Raw genomic sequence first — 21,399 nt, 5'->3', positions numbered from 1 at the left:
GCGGTCTCGCAGCAAGCTATCAAATACGGCGCATTTCTCGGCATTTTCAGTTTCTCTCCATGCTTTAAGAAGTTTGAGGTGATATATCTGTGTGGCTCCTGCCCTGTCAACCGTACCACCTCATAGTCAATGTCACCCATCCGCCGTTTGACCAGGAAGGGTCCTTGCCACTTGGCGAATAACACTAAGTTGATAGGCGGGAGTAATAAGCACTTTGTTTCCTGGCGAAACCTGCCTGAGTCTAGCCCCTCTGTTGTACAGGCGCTGTTGCCGTTCCTGGGCCTGGAGCAAATTTTCCTGTGACAACCTCCCCATCGTGTGCAGCTTTGCTCTCAGATCCAGGACGCATCTCACTTTTAGCTGGGGTTGGACCTTACCCCTGGTTTTCTTTAATCAGTTCCAACACCCCTGTGATTTTCAGTAATTCACTTCAAGCACCTCCCGAGTGATCCGAATTGCGTTCATCCTTGTGAATGAACTTACGAATCACGGGCTTTAAAGTCTTATTCAGCTGCTCCACCAACCGATCAGTCTGAGTGTTGCAGATGCTGGGCCGAACAGATTTAATGCCCAAAGATTTGTACAGCATTTTTACTGTGCGAGATATGAATGATGTTCTGTTGTTGGTCAGTATCTCTTTCGGGAATCTGATTTGAGAGATGACCCGAAACAGCACCTGCGCCACACTCTTTGCAAAAATGGTGCGCAGTGAGACTGCTTTGGGATTTGTCCATGTTAATATGCTTAAATGGGATCTCCATTAACGGTAATGGGCGCAGCTTAACCAGGTAAACCAGCTGACATTCAGAATGCGCACCATCAGGGAACAACTGGGTGTGTTCCTTCTCTGTGCGAGTGTCACGACTCACTCGGTAAAGCCAGTCATGAATTGATTCAAAATGCGGGTAGGTCAGTGCTGCTTCAGGGCGCATCAAGTCATCATACATTTTTATCTTTCTGTCAAAGGCTGAGCGTAGGCTGTCGTCACGAGATGCCCAAGTGGAAAATCTTCTGCTGAGTGAATCACTGAGAGATGGCAACACCACTTTTTCAACTAAACAAAACTAATACTTACACTAAAATATCCTTTAGTTAACCAGATTGAAGATACTGGAAGCCATAACAGATCCATATAATTTCCTGCTTCATTGCCCTTTTTGACTCTAATGGGAACAACATTTACAAAATGAACATCACCATTAACATCATCAGACAAAGTCTTTGCTAAGGTCAGAGATAGGGATGGGTATTGATTAGAGGTGGGAATCACCATACATCCCACGATACGATATTAAATGGCCTGCATTTGTATAGCGCTTTTCTAATCCTTAAGGACCCCAAAGCGCTTTACACTACATTCAGTCATCCACCCACTGGTGATGGCAGCTACATTGTAGCCACAGCTGGCAGCTACATTGTAGCCACAGCTGCCCTGGGGCGCACTGACAGAGGCGAGGCTGCCGGACACAGGCGCCACCGGGCCCTCTGACCACCACCAGTAGGCAAACATGGGATTAGTATCTTGCCCAAGGATATTTGGCATGCAGCCAGGAGGCAGCCTGGGATCGAACCACCGACCTTCTGATTAGTGACCTGCTCTGCCACCTGAGCTACACCCATTGTGACATTATCACAATACTTAACGCACGATACGATATTATTGCAATTTTTAAAAATATTTTGCGATATTCAGATTCTGTACATAAAGGTAAACTTTATCAATATTCATTTTATCTAATATCAAAGTCTCACACTCAGTCTTTCTCTCATTTCAGTTTTATTGTTGACAAACGGTTTGTATTACAGTCTAGTCCATCTTAACTGAACGCAACCATCTGGTACAATTAGAGCTATTCTGAACTATGCAGTTTATGAAAACTATGCAGCCCCTTCAGCAACTGAAGAATTTGAAAGTAAATTAAAACAAAATATAATTTTACATTAAATAAAAAAGTTTTAAACTTAATTAAAATAAAACATGTCTTAAATTAAAATAAGTAAACTGTCATGTTTATTGCTGCCATAAAAAAAGTTAAACACATTTGGACAGCGAAGGAATGTCAGGATTCTTGCTCAGAAAAAGGATCAACATGCTCTGAAGTCAGAGCACAAAAACCTTTTTTGTAACAAAATATCGATTTCTGCTGTCCCTGTATCGATACATTATTAGCAAGCAAAATATCACGATACTACACAGTATCAATTTTTCCCCCCACCCCTAGTATTGATAAGATTTTCACGATTCCATTTTCGATTCTGTTTAACGATTCAATTCTTTATCGATTCTTTTTTTAAAAAAAAAGGAGAACACTAAGGTTGATTAGCTTAGAACTTTGTTTTATATCTTCTCTTTGAACAAGATAGAAATTTAGGAGTAGCATCTTTCTAATCTAATCTAATCTCCAAATGTTTTCTTTTTATCAACCACCTCCTCTTTGATAGCTGCCGTGTCCATCTTGTCTTTGCCTGCAGGTGAAGCAATAGGGGAAAGAGGCGAGGCAGAGTAACGTTGCGTAGAGACAAAAGTGGACGAAAGAGAGGCAAACTTGCGGTTCCACAACTGTAATTATAATGTAACATAGACTATATTGATATAAACGATACTGTCACATCTCATATCTCGTATAAAAATATATCTCGTATAAAAACTCGATATATTGCCCAGCCCTACTGTATCTCAAGTAGAACAGTGACAAATTAATCCAGCTGGTGATGAAACATTTCTCCCAGTCAAATAAACTACTGTGTAATAGTGGAGGTGATGTTCTGTTTAGAGCTCACAGTGGGGAATAAAAACTAAACCAGTTATAAAGTGAACTGTTGAGGCAGTCTCCAATGAGAGCTTCTTTCAGTGTTTTCCTGATGAAATATATAGAGGGAATTACAGCAGTGAGTTATGAACATGCATTGTTCCAAGGTTATTCACAAAGACTTCATTACAACTCTGCAGAGATTTACATAGATTTGAGAGTGTGTTAATGAATTTTTATTGTCGTACTTCTTTAACGACAGAAGCAAACTTGACAATAAACGCTTAAATCCGTGCATATTGTTTTCTGCTGGCAACGTGGACCTGCTGTGAGGCGATAAGAAATGGCAAAACCACTTGCTGTCATGATCGGCTTTGCGCTGTGATCGCAACCAACATGACGGGGGGACGCATGGACACAAGAGCTCTGAGGGTTTGTGACTACAGATACAGAGTGCTATAACTGCCACTCAAGAAAAGTCAGTCAGGGGACAGCGGAGATTGTTGTCAGTGATATGTGGGAATAAGCATCATCACGAAGACAGGGTAGCATCTGATAATTGGGCGTGGGACTCAATGGCAACCAAGCAACATGGCCTTAGTAATGAGATTAATGATGTTGTGTTAGGTCTCGTTTCACTAAGGAGAGGATTATCTCCGAGCAGCCCTCCTAAGGTGAAGGAAAGGACAATTACTCTGAAACAGATTCACCAGACCATTCCCTTTCTGGCTGTAAACAAAATAATGTTTCAAAGCTGGGTCAGGGCTCATTCCCACAGACAAAAAAGCTATTTAGTCAAAAGCTCCTCCAATCAGTATAATAGAGAAGACAGTAGTTTAGCTTGAGTATTGCAGGGTGATCTTCAGAGCTCTGTCAAGTTGCAAGTTCTCAAAAACCTCATGGTGATTATAAATACACTGCCTGTATATGACCGAGCAGAGCACATAATGATGGTTTGCTTTAACACAGGTGTTTTCTGAATGAATTTACTGAACACTGCCCTCACTGAAAACAGGAATGTCATCCATTAAAGATAAGTTTTGGACAGTATGAGGGTCTTGCTTAAATGATGCAGCACTTCTCCACACAATCTCTCTCTGAAAGCTTACAATGCCAGAAATGTTTGTGAAGATGGAGAGAATGGAAGAAGTTTGATTTAAGCACCAAACCGTTCTTTCCAAATTACAAATGCAATGATTTCTGGGACCCTAAAGCTTGAAATGGCTAATATCTGGGAAGCAACAAAAACTGCTTCCGCTCCTGTTAACCCTTTTTGGACACTATTGTAAAAAAGGATCCAAGAAATTTTAATTTAGTTTTTTTTCCACCTCTTCCCCATAGTCTACATCAGTCCAGCACAGACTCCCTACCTGTCGTGAACGCACACCAACACACTGCCCCATTAATCTACTAAACCTGAGTCAATCTTTTCCCAAAATCAAGGGGTGTGTCAGCCGTGAGCTTTCCACAGCCTTCAGTCTATGCGTTCTGCCCCATACTTCATGTCCTCCAGCACCAGGGAATATTTATGAATGTGCCCATACATGCACCTAACCGCCACCCACTCTGCCTTTAACAACGCCTCCAGACATACCAATGTTTTGTGGGATAGAGTGTGTGTAGCCCAGGTCCACCATTGGCTACTCCCTCGGTTGTTCCAGCCGTGCTACCGGGTGGTCCTCTGCCAAGGTCACGGCAATCTCGAAGCTCGCCGGCCCTGGCGGCTGGTGTAATGAGGAAGTCATTAGGTGATCCTTGCTGGCTGTAACAACCAGCCTCCAAAAATGAGAAAAAAATACATTATATGGACAAAAATTTGGGGTCACACATCTTGACTTTTTACTCTTTGAAATTGATCTTTGAAGTTCTCCGTCAGCCTATTTAACACCATTCATTCACCAATAAGGTTTGTTTTTCATTAGACCCAGGAGCAACCTGTGATTTTCAGCTAAATCAAACTGTTGCTTAATTAAACTGTCAGGTGTGGTTACATCTGTCAATCCCATGCATCTGGCCGCAGTAGTGGTCTTATGATGCTCTACAATGTTTGTTCAAAGAAGTGTAAAGCATCAATCTAAAACCATGCCTCAGTATTGTTGTCTCACAAATCATTGGGCCTACTCCCACTACTGTCTCTACAGTCTTTGCACAAGTTGAATAAGGACTTTTTAAATACATTTTCTCAGTCTGCTAATTCAGTTTGTTCTACCTCCTCTAACTTTTATTGGGTGATTTGGACGCACATATGGCCACTGTCACTAATTATTTTACGAGGGGTCTACAGTTTATTGATTTTCCTTCTTACTCTAAAGGCCATATTTTTGATGTTACTCCTTAGCATCTGGCCTTCCTATTATCTGACCATGAGCTGGTATCTTTTGATGTAAATTTAATATTATATAAATCAAATAATTCTGACGCTACTGTATATCACAACATTAAGAACATTGAACTGCCTTCTCTGGTGGAGTTAACAGATGTTTCCCGATGAACCGGTATCCTTCTATAATGATGCACTGCACAGCATTCTGGATACTTTTGCTCCCTGAAAACATAACTCTCTTTCACTCTGCTCCCTGTTTCACCCAGAAATTACACCAACTTAAAGCTAAGGGCTGCTGCTTAGTAGTGATGTGATTTCTGGCTCTTTTTAGAGATCCGGCTCTTTCAGTTCGGCTCACTAAAAAGAGGCTCTTTCGGCTCCCAACCGGCTCTTCAGGTTGTTTTGTTGCTTTAATTAATTTATTATTAACAACAATATAAAATTATGCAGAAAAGGAATTACTAATGTAAAAAAATGTGGTTTTATTTATATATGCTTATATATAAATATATGATGAAAATGAATATGAAATATGAAAAAAAATATTCATTTACCTGTTACTACCACACACCAAATCCGGTTGTTGGTACTTCCTGGCTTGTGTAGCCTCTAGGTAACAAAAGCTCAACACTGCACCTAGCATCCTGGAGCACTTCGTTGTGTTTTGTACGTGCTTCTGAGTTTTTACGTGTTTTGGAGTTTGTACGTGCCGTAAATATACTTTAAATATACATTAAATATACTTTTATTTATTCACTCCACATAAAATGTAATAAATAAATCATATAATACAAAAACCAACTAGTCACAGTTCAACTTTTAACTATTTAAATTTTCAGCTTTTTTCTTTTAAACAAATTTAAAGTGAAACAACATAAAACACTGCAAACCACAACACAATTAAATATAAATTAAAATATGAAAACAAAAAGAAGATGCATATTCTCTGTCATATGGACCTGCATGAATAAACTTTCTGAATCCTTTATCATCTGCAACTGAAAATAGTTGTGGATGATTACTATACCTTTCTAATGTGACGTTGTTGTCCCTGGCTTTCTTTCTCTCTCTCTTCCTCCCGCTCTGTTCCTGTGCTACTGTGCTGAGTGTAACTACCGCCCCTCCCCCTTCTGCCCAGCGTAAAGCACAAGGCTCACGTGCGGAGTGAAGCGGAAAAAAAGTGCGGGAGAGGGTGAGAGAAAGAAAAAAAACCCACGGCTCACGTCGCTCACTTCAAAGAGTCGGCTCTGAGAGCCGTTTCGTTCGCGACCGACACATCACTACTCCTTAGAACGCCTCTGTACAAAGGCTAGTCTTGTTTTTCATTAGGATATGTATTATCAACACATGCACCACTGCCAGTGTTGGGGAGTAACGGAATACAAACCCAAACAAAACACGCATTAAGAGGCTCTAATGCAGGGGTGTCAAACTCAAGTATACAGTGGGCCAAAATTCAAAACTGGAACAAGGTCGCGGGCTAACATTAATATGAAATATATTTATTGAAAAAAATCTTCCTCCACATATAACAAGGAACCTTTTCTTACAGACTCAAATAAGTTTTGCTGAAAAACTGAATATGGAATAAGCAACACTTAATACTGAACGATATATAACTTATATAAAAATATATAACTTAATATTGCACACATGCAAAATTGAAATTCCAATTAAATAACATATCACTGGAATTCATTTCTTAAATAAAAATTGTATTTGCAGCCTTCTGAATTAAATTTTAGCAGTAAACTTTTTCCCCAGGCTAATAATAAATGTAAAAATAAATTAACAATAATAAACCACTTAACTAATAAAAATATGATTAAACGTGAAACCATTCAAGCCCATGTCTGGGAGTAGCAAGACAAATTGCACAAAGAAAATGTTAATTATAGCTCAGTTTGCTACACACTGATCTACTCTGATGCGTCCAAGCCAGATACCTGGCATCTCTTCTTGGATGCTAGTTCCTCAATATCTGGGCTCAGGCTCTGAGCTGAGGAAATCCTCAGGATCGAGTGAAGGTGTTCATCGGTCAGACGTCTCCTGTGAGATGTTTTAACCATCTTCATTGAGGAGAATAGTTGCTCACATATGTAAGTGCTGCCGAACATGGAGAGCATCTGAGCAGCGTGGGTGCGGAGCCCAGGCATTGTGTCAGGGATGAAATGTGGAAATTGTGAAGCGCCCACAGCATCATACTTTGATTTCAGCGTGTCACTACACTGGAGTTCAATCAGCTCCATTTGGAGGTTTGTTGGTGCTTTTGCCACGTCAGCTGCAAAAGGATTACTGAGCAGTTCAAATCGACATTTCTGGGCATCAAAGTCGGCAAACCGCCGGGTAAACTCAGTACTGAGTACACAGAGTTTTTCAGCAAACTGTGCACATGGGAACACAGCAGTAGAGATTTGCATGTTCATCGTTTGGCAGCAGGGAAAATGGCCCAGGTTTCCTTGTAGCATCTGATTCTGCCACAGGCACAATTTCGTTTTAAAAGCCCTCACTGCAGCGTACATATCTGTGATGATACGCCCCCGTCCCTGAAGCTGCAGGTTCAGCGCATCGAGATGGCTCGTGACATCACACATAAAGGCCAGCTCACACAGAAACTCTTGCTCCCTGAGCTCAGCTGTGTCTTGCCCTTTGCTTTCCAGAAACTGAAATATTTCCTCGCGTAGCTCGAAACATCTGTTCAGTACTTTTCCTCGGCTTAACCACCTCACCTCCGTGTGATACGGCACGTCTCCGTATTCCGAACCACACTCCTCAAGAAAAGATTTGAATTGGCGGTGATTCAGACCTTTGGCTCTTATAAAGTTAACCACTCGTGTTACTGCGGTCATAACATGTTCCATCTTTAGGGCTTTGCCACAAAGTGATTCTTGATGTATGATGCAGTGATAAACAGTCAGCTCACCTGCACAGTTCTCCGCTCGCATCTTCTCCCGTACCCTGCCCACCAGTCCGCTCCTTTGACCGCACATCGCTGGTGCACCATCTGTCGTTAACCCCACAAGTTTTTCCCATGGCAACTTCATTTCAGTTAGACATTTGGAAACCTCTTCAAATATTTCCTTCCCTGTGGTTGTGCCGTGCATTGATTTTAATCCTAAAAGTTCTTCCGTAACACAGAGAGTTGAGTCCACACCACGGATGAAGACTGAAAGCTGGGCAGCGAGGGAGAATGCAACGAAACTGTTTCCCTTCTCCATCAGCTGGTTATTTAGATTGTTGGCAAGTTCACGTGTGCGATCAGCTACTGTGTTTCTGCTCAGGCTAACATTTGAAAATGCTTGCTTCTTCTCTGGGCACACAACGTCGCAAACTTTCATCATACAACTTTTCACAAACTCTCCCTCACTGAAGGGCCGGGCTGATTTTGCGATCTCTGCTGCCACAACAAAACTAGCCTTTACAGCAGCCTCACTTTGTAATATGGCTTTTTTAAACATAGTCTGTTGTGAAACAAAACTTCTTTTCATCTCTTCTGCTTTCCGGCGCCTTTGAGTCATGTCCAGGTCCTTGTACTTCTCTTGGTGTTTCGTTTCATAGTGTCGTCTAATGTTGTACTCCTTGGATATAGCCACATGAGCTCCACATACAAGACAAACAGGTCTATCTTTTACATAGGTAAACAGATATTCTGTCTCCCACCTGTCCAGAAAGCTCCTGTTTTCGTTCTTTCTTTTCGCCATTTTGGGAGAGGTAGCGCGGCAGTATTCGCACGGTTGCTATGACTACAGTCAACAGAGGAGAGGGCGTTAATGGGTCCTGTCCTGACTGACGCGCCAAAACGCCAACAGAGCATTGTAGGATTTGTAATATTAGCAGTACATGCGCTGTATAAGACCGGCGGGCCAGCTCTAATAGTAGTTTGGTATGGCCTCGCGGGCCAAATGTAATTAGGCTGCGGGCCAAATTTGGCCCGCGGGCCAGAGTTTGACACCTATGCTCTAATGTCTGTGTCTCAATCTCGCGGCCCATGTCACCTCATAATGACATGAAGAAATATTTTAAAAAATTATTCACAAAAATTATTTAATATGAAGGCAATAGGCAGAGTGTTACAGGCATAGCCCTAAAGAATGCTGCAGGGAGAATGGACTGTCATACCCGTTATGTGTTGTGAGCGAGGGAGGGAGAAAAAGGAAAAGTACGAGCTGTCATCGAGCAAAAACGGGAGCTGGAAGCATGTAAATATAATAATAACCACTGCAGCCAAGAAGAGTGCCTGACGAGCCCAGTTGTAAGTAAGCTATTAAGACTCGACTGTACACCGTGTTCGTGTTTTCCTCCAAAAACAATAAGTTCCGTTGGAGCAGCCTTTCAACGCCTCTCTCTGTCTCTTGCTAGCAAAGTTGACCCAGACAACAAAGTAAAGCTAGTTTTCGGCTACGAGCCCGACACAGAACCCACCGTATTAGTCAGAGGTCCCTTTACTACGGTTCGGAGCCGTGGACCTGTTTTATATACGCGCGGAATAGTTTTCTATACGAGATCGCTGCAAAATGTGCAGCTTTACCTAATGTCCACCCTAGTGTTACTCATTTATGTTAAGACTTAAAAATCTAGTTGCTATTGGTATGGCGAGTAGTCTTCAGTAACAGTGATAAATCACAGCAATAGTACATTCATGTAGTTGTAAAAAGCATGATAATATATTAAGTAATCCAAAGTATTCAGAATACGTTACTCTCATTGAGTAACGTAACGGAATATGTTACAAAATACATTTTGGGGCATGTAATCTGTAATCTGTAATGGAATACATTTTAAAAGTAACCTTCCCAACACTGACCACTGCAAGGATGCTGTGTCTACAGATAAGCCTGAATATTATGCAACACTAATAAGGTCTGGTGAAAGGAATACTTGGACTCTTTTCTCTACTATAAACAACATTGTTTGACAACTTGACAAATTTTTAATAGTAATATTCATCAACAGCTGAGTCTTCTAGGTAATATATTGAATGATCCCCCTTCTTTTCTTTCTAGCTTAAACTCCTGATTGTTGAGGAAATATCGGAATTTATTAAGAAATGTAAACTTCCTACTTGTTATTTTAACCCACTTCCCACTCATGTGGTTAAATCCAGTTTGTCCTCTCAGTTTCTTGCCTTTTACTGGCATTAACACAGATTAGGGAAAACCTAATCACTGGCTTTGTTCCTTTACCCCTCAAAACAGCCGTGATAATTCCAGTTCTTTAGAAACCAAGTGCAGACGCTTTCAGTGAAAATAATTATGGTCCTAGTGCTAGTTTACTTTTGCTTTCAAAAATGTATGAAAAAGTGTTGCTATGCAGATTTACCTCACTCACCTTAATAATACTTAATTTCAGTATGGTTTTCAGAGACAGCCCTGGTCAAAATCACACGTGATCTACTGATGTAAGCAGACTCTGCACTCCTAACTGTACTTCCTTTGACATAATCGCTGATGATGTTTTCTTGAAGAGAATCTATTGTTCCATTGGTACTTTACACACCTGGTTTAAAACATGCCTCGTTATGTACAATTAAAATATATCATATGTGTGCTAATTTTCTCACATTAGTAACAAAACATGTTCTTCTGTTTTGGATAAATGCATTAAAACCTCTCTATGTTGAGAATTCTCCAACTCTTTCATCCAAGTTAACAGTTCACGTTTGTGGCACCACAAATTTCAAAACACATATAAATAGTCTAATAATAATATTAATAATAATAATATTATATTTTCAGTTGTGTAGTTTTAGTTGGTAATGCACATCCCTTACAGCTAACAATAATGGTATTCTTGTAAATGCTCAACTCAAAACATATCATATAAACATATTAAACCTTTTGAATCTTCTCTCTATCTCTTCTCTCTCCATCTTTAAAGCCATGGTAAATGGACTGGTTCTTATACAGCGCTTTTTTACTCTACCTGAGCACTCAATGCGCTCTATACAGCTTACCTCATTCACTTATTCATACAAGAACTTTTTCTATGCTTTTTCTGTTGAAGTGCTTTATATCTAACCTTTACACACAGTCATAATCCGATGGCTGCATCGAAGAGCAGCTTGGGGTTAGCATCTTACCCAAGGATATCTGACGTGCAGACTGGAGTAGACAGATAGAAACACCAACCTTCTGATTCATAGATGACCTACTCTACCTCCTGAGCTATAACCACCCCATGAGGTTATGATTTGACATGGAATTTGCTGATATTGCATTTCTGGTGTCATTGTGGGCTACTGATGCTCAGTCCATCTCATGATACACTGAGCATTTCTTCTTCACTTCTTCTGTGTATATCTCTATTTATACACCACTATTGCATTTAATCATTGGTAATTATTAAACCCAAGCTCTCTGTCACCCACAGTGTCCCTCTGGTCCTGTCTCCCTCCGCTCTCTTCTCTTTCCGCTTACCCCTAAGCGTTCATAGTAGATGACTGGCTCTCCCTTCGCCTGGTTCTGCCAGAGTTTTCTTCCTGTCAAAAGGGAGTTTTTTTTTCTTCCCACCGTCACTGCTCACATTCAGTCATCTGATTGTTTGGGTTTTCTCACTGTTAATGTACGGCATTTTTTTTGCAGTTATATAGTGCCTTGATGTGACTGTTAATGTGAATTATAGCAATAAAAAATGTTTCAAATATATATACACTCACATACATTTAGTATATTTCACACAAATCCTATGTAAAAATGAAGAGCTCAAGAGATGCTGTGTTTAACTTAGTCACATTTAAAAATAGCATGTAATTGTTTTCCCTTTCATGGTGCAAATTGGCTGCTCTTTAGCCATCTGTTGGATGGGATGCTGTCACATTGATATTTTAGTTTAAGGATATTTTTTATTTCTCAATAGAAATCTACTAAAACCAGTCATGTTTTCAACAGTTACAAAATAATTTTTCAGAGGTCTTTAATACTAGCAAAGCAGGTAGAAATCCAACTAGCAGCTTTGCTAATCTAAAAGATCCCAGATCAGCTGCCTGACAGTGATGTAATCAATCACAGTTGCATAACAAAATAATCAGTGCCAGCAGGGAAGTCCCTCAGCTCATGCAGTCAAGCATATAATAACTAGAAAGTGATAACTGCTCATCACACTTCATGTTCTGGACTCATTTGACTAAAACAACAAATGTGAAAAAACACCAACAGCTCCGATGAAGTTTAAGTTGCGCAGACATTCAGGACTCAAGCTAGTGCAGCGGCAATTAAAAACAGTAAAAACCATTGTGTTAAAAACAGTCGCAACATCATTGTTGCAGTCACACACAGACAAACGTTCCTTTATTGTGTATTTATGGACAGTTTGCACATTAATGATTTATCATTAGCAACAAGAATGACTCATCGACTGTAATAAAACCTCTCTGATTCGTATTATTTGGAAAACAAATGAGCATGAATAAATAATGAAAGGTGAATAAATCCGGTTGTTATCATTTTTTTTTCTTCCTTCCAGTGACTGAACTTGCTGTATACATTATAAATCAAGTCATCTAGCAAAAACATATCCTAACTTTATAAAATATGGGTTTTCAGTCCAGTATCTTCAAAAGCATCCTAAAGGAAAAATAAACCAGTAGTGAAATGCCACTATAATACATATTCATGAAATATCATGAGGTTCTTCTAATAAAAACTGACATCAACCATCTAGAGGAAAAACCTACCAAGGTGCACAAGAAAAGACATTCTCCTGATGGCTCGGGGGGAGGGGGGTATAAATTAGGACTGATTATGTACTTTTTCATAGTGTCTCGAAATAAACATTCTACTTACATGTTCTTCTTAACCTTTCCCTCAAACACTGAGGTAAACAGTGTGATCACATTTGATCAGAAGTAACACTTTATTTTACAGTCTGCGTAGCTTATGTGTATTAAATCCCATCATTGAAAGACAGAACGCTGGGATACAGATTTATCTGAATAGTGTCGGTGCTGATGTCAATCCCAGGAGTAAGTTTCACTGAACTAAACACGCTTTGTAGCATTTTGTTTATAAACTGCCAAAATAGTATGAGGGCTTCCAGTTGTAACACACCCAGTAAAATATTATTCAGAAGATACAGAATCTGCAATTTCCACCCTAATATTTCATTTCAATTGCGAGCTCTAGTTACGTATTACTGGAATACTAGTTAAGGGATTATTTAAGCACAAAATATAAAAATGTACAGTATGCTTAGTAATTGTCATTGTCATTTATGGGGAACTTTGAGATCGACCTGATCAGGACTACAAACATTTGTTGTGTGTAATGGTGGTAACAGCATGGAATAGATTTAGCTAACATTGGGACACTGACGCCCATATTCAGGAAACAGGTGTTCTCTTATGTGAAAACAGAAATCGGCAAATATATAAATTTGTGCTACATTGATATTTATTTCACAAATGCGTGTAACTTGTTTTGTATTTTGTAGATTTTTTTCTTGCTAACAGATAAATATTTGCGTAGCACTCTCCTTCATTAAACATAGCTTAACAGCTCTTTGAACTGGCAATAAAATACAAATTTATTTTTTAAAAACGAAAAGGAAGAATGTCTCTATAGTGTAGTGGTTTAAATGTTTACCTAAAAAGCAAAAATTCACTGGTCCCAGGAGGATGCTCTTTGGGGGTTTTTCAGAAAGTATCTGGTATAAAACCTCTGCCAAATCAAACATGGAATTCTCCGCTATGGTAATCACTCGTGAATAAGGAAGCAGCCTAAAATAGTTTTACTGTGTAAGATGTAATGGTGAGGTAGCACATTGCAGCTGACTCCTTTGCTGTTCTACAGGTGAAAGCCTCACTTCAATGCAAAAGGCCAGAGTTAGGTTTATCCATTCATGGCCTTGTAGCTTGGCAGGCCATGTGAAAGATAACCCTTCCACCTATATAAATAAGAAGAAGTGGTCTAAAAATGACACTTTTTTTTTTTAAATAACTGCTGTATTATAAAGTTGTAACCTCTGGGAAATTAAATTTGAAGTCACTGTGAAGTCGGGAAAAAATTGGATCTCTCTAATATCTCAGGAAGAACGTTGAATTCCCAGCTTTAGGACAGCTAAAAGTAAATTTACAGCCTGGTGCTTTTATGACGGCTTCTCCTGTCATAATGTGTTAATCTGGATACTGATGTTAGAGGCATAGCCACTTTGATTTACAGCTGTACGGTCAGTACACTCGTAAATCCTCACCTCCTCTAATTTTTTTCATTGAACTGGACTTCTTGGCCATGTTTGTGCTGTCGATGCCCTTTGTAGCATTTTATTTTATTTGGTAAATAATATGGCCTGCTGTGGTTTACATCCTGCCTAAGAAATTTGTACTCCAGTTTTGTTGAGGGAACTTCTAGTGTTTTATTAGTCTGCTACTGATTAGCAGATACTGTGGATTGCAAGCATAGACTCTCTGAATGCAACTCGCTAACCAAGCCTAATACCCTTAACCTCTATTTAACCACATGACCCTTTATGTAAATGTTCTAATTTCTGGCTCCAAAAGCAACACAGCAAAATGCTAACTTTGAGGCATCAAAATGTTCAGAAACCAATGAGTGTCACGTATCATTTATATACAACATGTGCTTACAGGCCACTAATGAAATCCTAGGTTTAAAACCTCTATTTCAGTTCCGCCTATAGACTCCAGTAAATTTGACACACTGACCCATTCAAGCAACAATAAAACATAGTTTTGTTTCAGGAAATATTTGCTTTGATATCCTACAACATATGTTGTAGGAAAAGTACAATAAGATGAAAACAGACTTTAAAACCATTGGCATGACAACAGTTCGACGCTTACTAGCTTGATCTCACAACTAGTAAGATAAATTCATCAACCTGCTGTTCTCGAGGTCATTACAAACTAAACGGATTCATCTTGCGTCACATTTACACCTGATTTGAAATGAATTTCAAATGACAGTGCACTTGGAATAAATATTCCCAAATATACTTAAAATACATCTGATTTATAGCATTTACCACAACATAAAAATGGCCAGCATTGCTTAATATTATGCACACGGAATAACAGTGCATAATATTTCTTTTTCTGCTTTCTGACGCAGTGAAGAAAAGACTGAAATAAATCTCATAAGCAATGTATTTACTGTATAACCCCAATAAATGTTAGATATCTCGTCTACTTCTTGGGTTTATTAATGCTTTACTTCATTATTTCCTTATTATTCTTTAAAACAGCTAACTCTTGAAAGGACTGGAGGGAGATCTAGTTGCAGTCGTAGTTGTGGCTGCAAAGAGATCTGTGACACAACTGCAAGACCTCTACAACAGAGAGAGATTGTAGAATAAAGTGCACTGTAACTGAATCACACACATCTTCCGAGTACAATAGTTGTGCGCCGTGCAGCTTCAGACTGGGCAGAGGGCTCTTGGGCTCTCCTGGGGTCATTCATCAAGGTTGGGCAGTGGAGAAATGTGCCTGTTGTTGGTATTAATAGCCCGGGGTGAAATAGGTCCTCTCCACTGCGGAGGCGATCTGGCAACTCGGGTGAGCCCTATTTCACTTTCCTCAACTTTTTTTTGTCCCGGCTCAAGCTTCATTGTGGACCTCATTCTTTTCAAGCTTCTCAAGCGCCATCGAAACATTTAAACCCCCCACTTACTACATCACTCCATCTACTCTTGCTATTGCCTGGTTCCGCAAATCATATTTCTCTGATAAATTCATGATTGATAAATTATTTTCTCTTTGTAGAATACAATAAAATCATTTGTGCTAATTAAGGCAGTCTTTTCATTTACAAACAAGACATTTAAACTCAGAAAATTTAATTGGGTTGGGAAAAAAACAAAATAAAAGGTTGGACTTTTCCCAAAGAAGTCATTATTTACTTGTTCTGTCAGTAAAACCTTTCACATTTTGTTCTTTAATCTCTTGAAGAAAAGTCTTGGAAAGTTCCCAACATCTCCCAGTTTTCTGATCCTTTTATTTCCAGTGGAGTCCCTCGTGACCTTTTAGAAGCCTGGGTTTCCAGATTTCAGCAGAGAAACCACGGCGTTGGAATTATACGTGCACCGACGGCACACTCTTGTTGAGGACTTGCGCCCTCATCAGCTGGACGCTGGTCATGATCTTCTTCTGATGGCCCATTAATGTCACCCCGAGCCTCTGGATATCCCTATATGACACACACACAAAAACAAATCAGATTTGAAGATTTATGAAAGCTGGACTCTACAGGCCCCAGTTAGTGTGTTAAAGTTTATGACATGTGATCAGCAAAACAACTGAACAACTACAGCTCGTTTAGACGGTTTTCCAAGACGAAGCCTCTTCTCTCTAAAATGAACATGGCAGCACAGCTTGGTTTTGAAATCTGACAAACCACCAACAACCTGTTTAATCATAATACATAGCGCCATATTTGGTAAAACAAATCATATTATCACAAACATCTCATAGCAACTGTCACATACTGTGATGGAGGGCAGAGGATTATTATTCACAGGACCTGGGCATCTTGCAGGTAATTACAAACCTTTGTAATGGAAGTAAACATCATAACTGTAATGTGATTACTGAATTTAGTACAATAACATGTAACACGTAACATAGAGTGTTAAATGGCCTGTATTTTTATATAGCGCTTTTCTAGTCCCTAAGGACCCCAAAGCGCTTTACATATCCAGTCATCCACCCATTCACACACACATTCACACACTGGTGATGGCAGCTACATTGTAGCCACAGCCACCCTGGGGCGCACTGACAGAGGCGAGGCTGCCGGACACTGGCGCCAGCGGGCCCTCTGACCACCACCAGTAGGCAACGGGTGAAGTGTCTTGCCTAAGGACACAACGACCAAGACTTTCCAAGCCAGGGCTCGAACCGGCAACCTTCCGGTTACAAGGCGAACTCCCAACTCTTGAGCCACGATCGCCCACGTTAAGTGTCAAGACTGTGAGTCTGGAAAGCAACTGTATAAATGAGTGTATTTACCAAGAGGAAAAAATGCAAGACACGTGTGTCATTAAATATCTCACTAGCATTACTGCGCCGCTGTTAGGACACGGGAAGATCTGAGTATAATTGTAACTGATTATTCCATTAATTTAATAGGCTGCTTTAATGCAGGTATCAGTGTTTGAAAGATTTTCCTCTGATTGTTCAGTTGCTGCCTGCTGAAGTGAAACAGTGTAAGAGTAATTAAAATGGTAAGGAGGCTGACTTGTACATTTTATATATGGTCAAAAAGAACAATGCCCAGGTGTTCTGTTTTATTTATTTCTATGTTATGGATTTTAAAAAATAATAGCATTTATTTCCTTGTATAAGGAACACAACCAAGTTTCTCCCAAGACTTTAATGATTGTATTGGTGCCTGTCAGTAAAGGACAAAGGCTTTAGATGATTTCTGAAAACTACACACATTCTTATTCCTACAGACCAAGGTAATGGATTCATAGCAGCAGTTTACTTTCAACAGAATCCCAATCAACAAAATTTGGAATTAAAATTAAATAAAAAAATATGTGACATTACAAAGTAGTTTATATAGAGTTTTTTACATTCTTCTTGTTTACACAACAGTTTATAATTTATCCATCCATCCATCTAAAAAAAAAAATCCCCTCTTGCCCCTGCGGGCAGTCTTTATCCTTCAAACTTGGGTCCTCTGCAGCCTCTATGGATCTTGTGCACAGTGCTTGTTCCTGTGCTGCCATGTTTAGTGCCTCTGTGCTCTTTTAGTCCAGCTTTGTCCAGCCACTGGTAGGATTCCTGGATGTCAGCCGCTTCCTCTGTCTGCCGGTGGTACATACCGTGCAGGGGTCTGTCCTTCCATGATGGTTCCTCCTCTTCCTCCTCATTCTTGAGTTTCTGCTGCCCGAGGTATTCACTGAGCACGCGGTCAGTTGGGGCCATCTTCCTGATGTACTCATGAATGTTGCTTGTCTCATGGCCTCCTTCCTTCCGCTTAGCGTACAGCCTCAGGGTGCTGGACTTGGGGAGAAACCCTCCATCTATGGTCAAGAGCTTCCTTTTCCTGACGTCAGTGGCTTCTATCTCCTCCTTTGGCCAGGTTATTATTCCAGCAGGGTACCTGATCATCGGCAGGGCGTAGGTGTTGATCTTGTTCTTACCGTTCAGCTGACTCCTCAGGACTTGCCTGATCCTCTGGAGGTACTTCGTTGGTTGCAGCTTTCCTAGCGGCCTCTTCATGGTTCCCATTTGCCTGTGGGATTCCCAGATACTTGTAGCTGTCCTCTATGTCTGCAATGTAGTTCGATCCCCTCAGTGTGTGTGTGTGTGTGTAGATATAAGCATACAGTAAGTCAATGTATTAAATTAATGTATTAATGTAAATAATTCACTCGGAGCAGGTAATGGATGGCAGAGCTCAGTGAGCCTGACATTACCCTCGTGTTACTATATAAGGGACTAATTCCATCAGCTGCTAATATTATAACGCCTCATACTTGAGATGGCCTTTTTTTGGATATACACTAATGGACACTCAAGAAATTGGTGTGAGAGAGTCTGAGTGATTTAGTTTCATATTATAGGAAAGCTGTGCTAACGTAGTTTGATGCTAGCTGAAGGACAGGCTTGAATGCTGGGTGGCATAAGTTCCTGACCCCTGGGTCAGATGTGAAAAGCATTGTGGGAGGTTTTAATATGTGTTCGACTGAGCTCAGAGGCTCATGGGACAGAAGAATGGAGATAATCAATAAGAGTTATAATATAATATATTACCTCTTTTCTGTGCACAAGCTATTCTATGTCCTGTCAAGCAGTTTAAGGTCTGTGTGAGGTGATTTTCTCTCACATTAGCTGGTAGAGATTGTAGAGCACCTGCACTACTACTACTACTACTACATTTTATTTGAGGGCGCCTTTCAAAAACTCAAGGTCATCTTACAAAAGAACAACATTAATAAAAGAAGCAATAGTCATAAAATACATAAAGTAAGTTAAAATTGCAAAGCAGAACTTGACAATCAGCACTAAAGCTGATTTTACTACATCTAACAGCTCACTGCTGCCTCTGAGCTGCTGAGACTTCCCCAGGAAGCGCTTACCCTTGGTTCATGCTTACGACGTGACCCAGAGTGTGGTACCCCCCAGCTGCAAAGTGTTCCTTGTAGCGGCTCATCTTTATGGTGTCCAGCCACTCGTCTACTGAGTTACAGCTGCTGAAGTCAGGGATAGCTCTCTCCATCAGCGTAGGACTGTTTAAACTGCAGCAAATAAAGACAGATGGCAGTGGATCAGAAGTGAAAGAGACAGGAAGATGTATCGGAAGACAAAAAGATTAGTTGAAGGCAGCTTGAAAAGGAGAGGAGTCAAAAAGTGAGCAAGAGGGAGAATCCTGAGGGAAAAGGGGCTTTTGAAATGCACGAGTATGTGAGACGGGAAATCGATAGCAGTTAAAATGATTGAGAAGAGGTGGTGACCGTGGTTGCAGGATGGCTGCTTTGGGTAGATAAACACAGGGAGAAATGTTTAACACTCCTCCTGCTTCTCTCCTCTTAATATTCCTACTGTTTCTCTCACCTCACAGTGTCATGCACCATTGACTCCATAGGACCTGAGATCTGAACTGAGCAATTTACACAGGTCTAGCTTTAGCCTGGGTGTCCTTTCAAACCTGCTCCCCGATTCACTATGGATCAATGTCAATATCACAGCGAGGCTTTTACTTAATGCACAGCGCGTCTATCAGAGATGAGCTTATTGGAAAACGAACATGACCGCTCGCTTCATCTGCCAGACAACTTTGAGGGAAACTTTAGGATGCAACTTTATCCCACCGCGCCCATGCTTGATAGCAGCGGGATGAGATTGGATTTACTCTGCTTCCCACACCAGGATGGTTACTTAGTAGCTTAGCAGTCAGTCACCATATATTGTCCTGGAGATCATCTTCTCAGGCCCTCGCAGGTGGTGTCTTGCTTTGATTTGCAGTTTAATCCGCTAATCACGTGAACCAATATTTGATTAAATTTTGGCGAGCTGTCTTGCCAAATTAAATCAAAAAGACTCCTCGGCATGTGACATAATGCACTCATGTTGTGCCGCTGCAAATATGGATTTATTCCGTTGCCCACCTACCTGCAGAGTGTGTCCATAGACTTCAGGTTCTCTGGGTTGCGGATTAGCTTGTCAAGAACGGTGACTATCTGGCAAAAACGGGGCCTCTCGTTGCGATCCTTCTGCCAGCAATCCAGCATGAGTGTGTGTAGAGCAGCAGGACAGCCCATAGGAGCAGGCAGCCTGTAGCCCTCCTCAACAGATTTGATCACCTGTACATGTCCAGCAGAATATGCATAAGGCCACAATATGTAGCATAAAAGTAAACATCACATTATCTCTGGTCGCTAAATGCTATTTAAATCAGCAAACACCACTCACATCTCTGTTAGTGAGATTCCAGTATGGTCGCTCTCCATAGGACATCACCTCCCACATGACCACGCCATAGCTCCACACATCACTGGAGGAGGAGAATTTCCTGTATGCGATGGCCTCTGGAGCTGTCCACCGGATGGGGATTTTTCCACCCTGCCAGGAAGACAAAAAGATTCAAGCAAGGATACAGAGGAGAAAAAATGCAAGAAAGACCACATCCAGAGCTAAACGTTTCACTGCCATTGTGTCCACAGAGCCTGTGTCCTGTCCCAACCCTAACACATCCTGCTATTGCCAAATTGTTTAAATATAGTCAATTTAATAGATAAGTAGGTAAACATGTCATTAAAGGATAAATCAGTATCATGGTTAGCTAAAACAATAGATGCATAGTTTCAATCGCTTGCAGTAGTAATTGGTATATTTTTGAAAATAGTTATTTAGCAGATCTATTTAAATAACGTGTGGTAAAGTATTAACAGTCCTACACAATGATCATTCGAAAACAGTTTACAGGAAAAAGTGAAACAAATGGAAGTGGTTAAAATTAGGGATGCAACGATACCATTTTTTTCAAACCGATACGATACCGATACTTGGATCTGAGTACTTGCCGATACAGAGTACAAAAAACGATACTTCTACCACACACACACACACACACAAATACAATTAATTGGAAGACAGGTTTTATTATATTCTCTGCCGATAAAAAATAAAATCTTAATAAAAATGACCACAAAAAAATTTCAAGTGAAAAATAAGCACATTGTAATTTTACAAAATATCACTGAACTATTGGCACTGTCCTGAGCTTTCAGAATAATAAATAAACACTTCTGTTCGGAATAAAATAAATACAAATTAGGTTTGAGAATGAAATAAACTTTTAAATTATTGCAGAGTGTCCATATTGTAAACAAACAAACAAAATAATTATTATTAAATAAATAATA

General features: G+C 40.2%; 2 protein-coding genes and 1 pseudogene across 5 annotated transcripts in view; all 3 read right to left on the bottom strand.

Moving 5' to 3' along the window:
- cdk18 (cyclin dependent kinase 18) overlaps positions 1–21,399 on the bottom strand; it is a 637,630-nt gene that overhangs the window by 87,352 nt on the left and 528,879 nt on the right. The window lies entirely within an intron of this gene.
- Positions 6,906–9,032, bottom strand: LOC146519177 (general transcription factor II-I repeat domain-containing protein 2 pseudogene; annotated as a pseudogene).
- Positions 12,343–21,399, bottom strand: part of epha8 (eph receptor A8) — a 152,602-nt gene continuing 143,545 nt past the window's right edge. For all 4 annotated transcript variants that reach the window (XM_085158887.1, XM_085158888.1, XM_085158889.1 and 1 more), the window contains exons 17-20: positions 20,447–20,596; positions 20,147–20,337; positions 19,114–19,272; positions 12,343–16,211 (exon numbers count right to left, since the gene is read on the bottom strand). In XM_085158887.1, coding sequence (XP_085015013.1) covers positions 16,097–16,211; positions 19,114–19,272; positions 20,147–20,337; positions 20,447–20,596 — 615 coding nt within the window. In that variant the 3' untranslated portion in view covers positions 12,343–16,096. The remainder of the gene's footprint in view (positions 16,212–19,113; positions 19,273–20,146; positions 20,338–20,446; positions 20,597–21,399) is intronic.

Source organism: Neolamprologus multifasciatus, chromosome 5, assembly GCF_963576455.1.
Source record: "Neolamprologus multifasciatus chromosome 5, fNeoMul1.2, whole genome shotgun sequence".
Taxonomy (NCBI): domain Eukaryota; kingdom Metazoa; phylum Chordata; class Actinopteri; order Cichliformes; family Cichlidae; genus Neolamprologus; species Neolamprologus multifasciatus.
The sequence above is the reverse complement of the archived record's forward strand: the minus strand, read 5'-3'. Positions and strand labels throughout refer to the sequence as shown.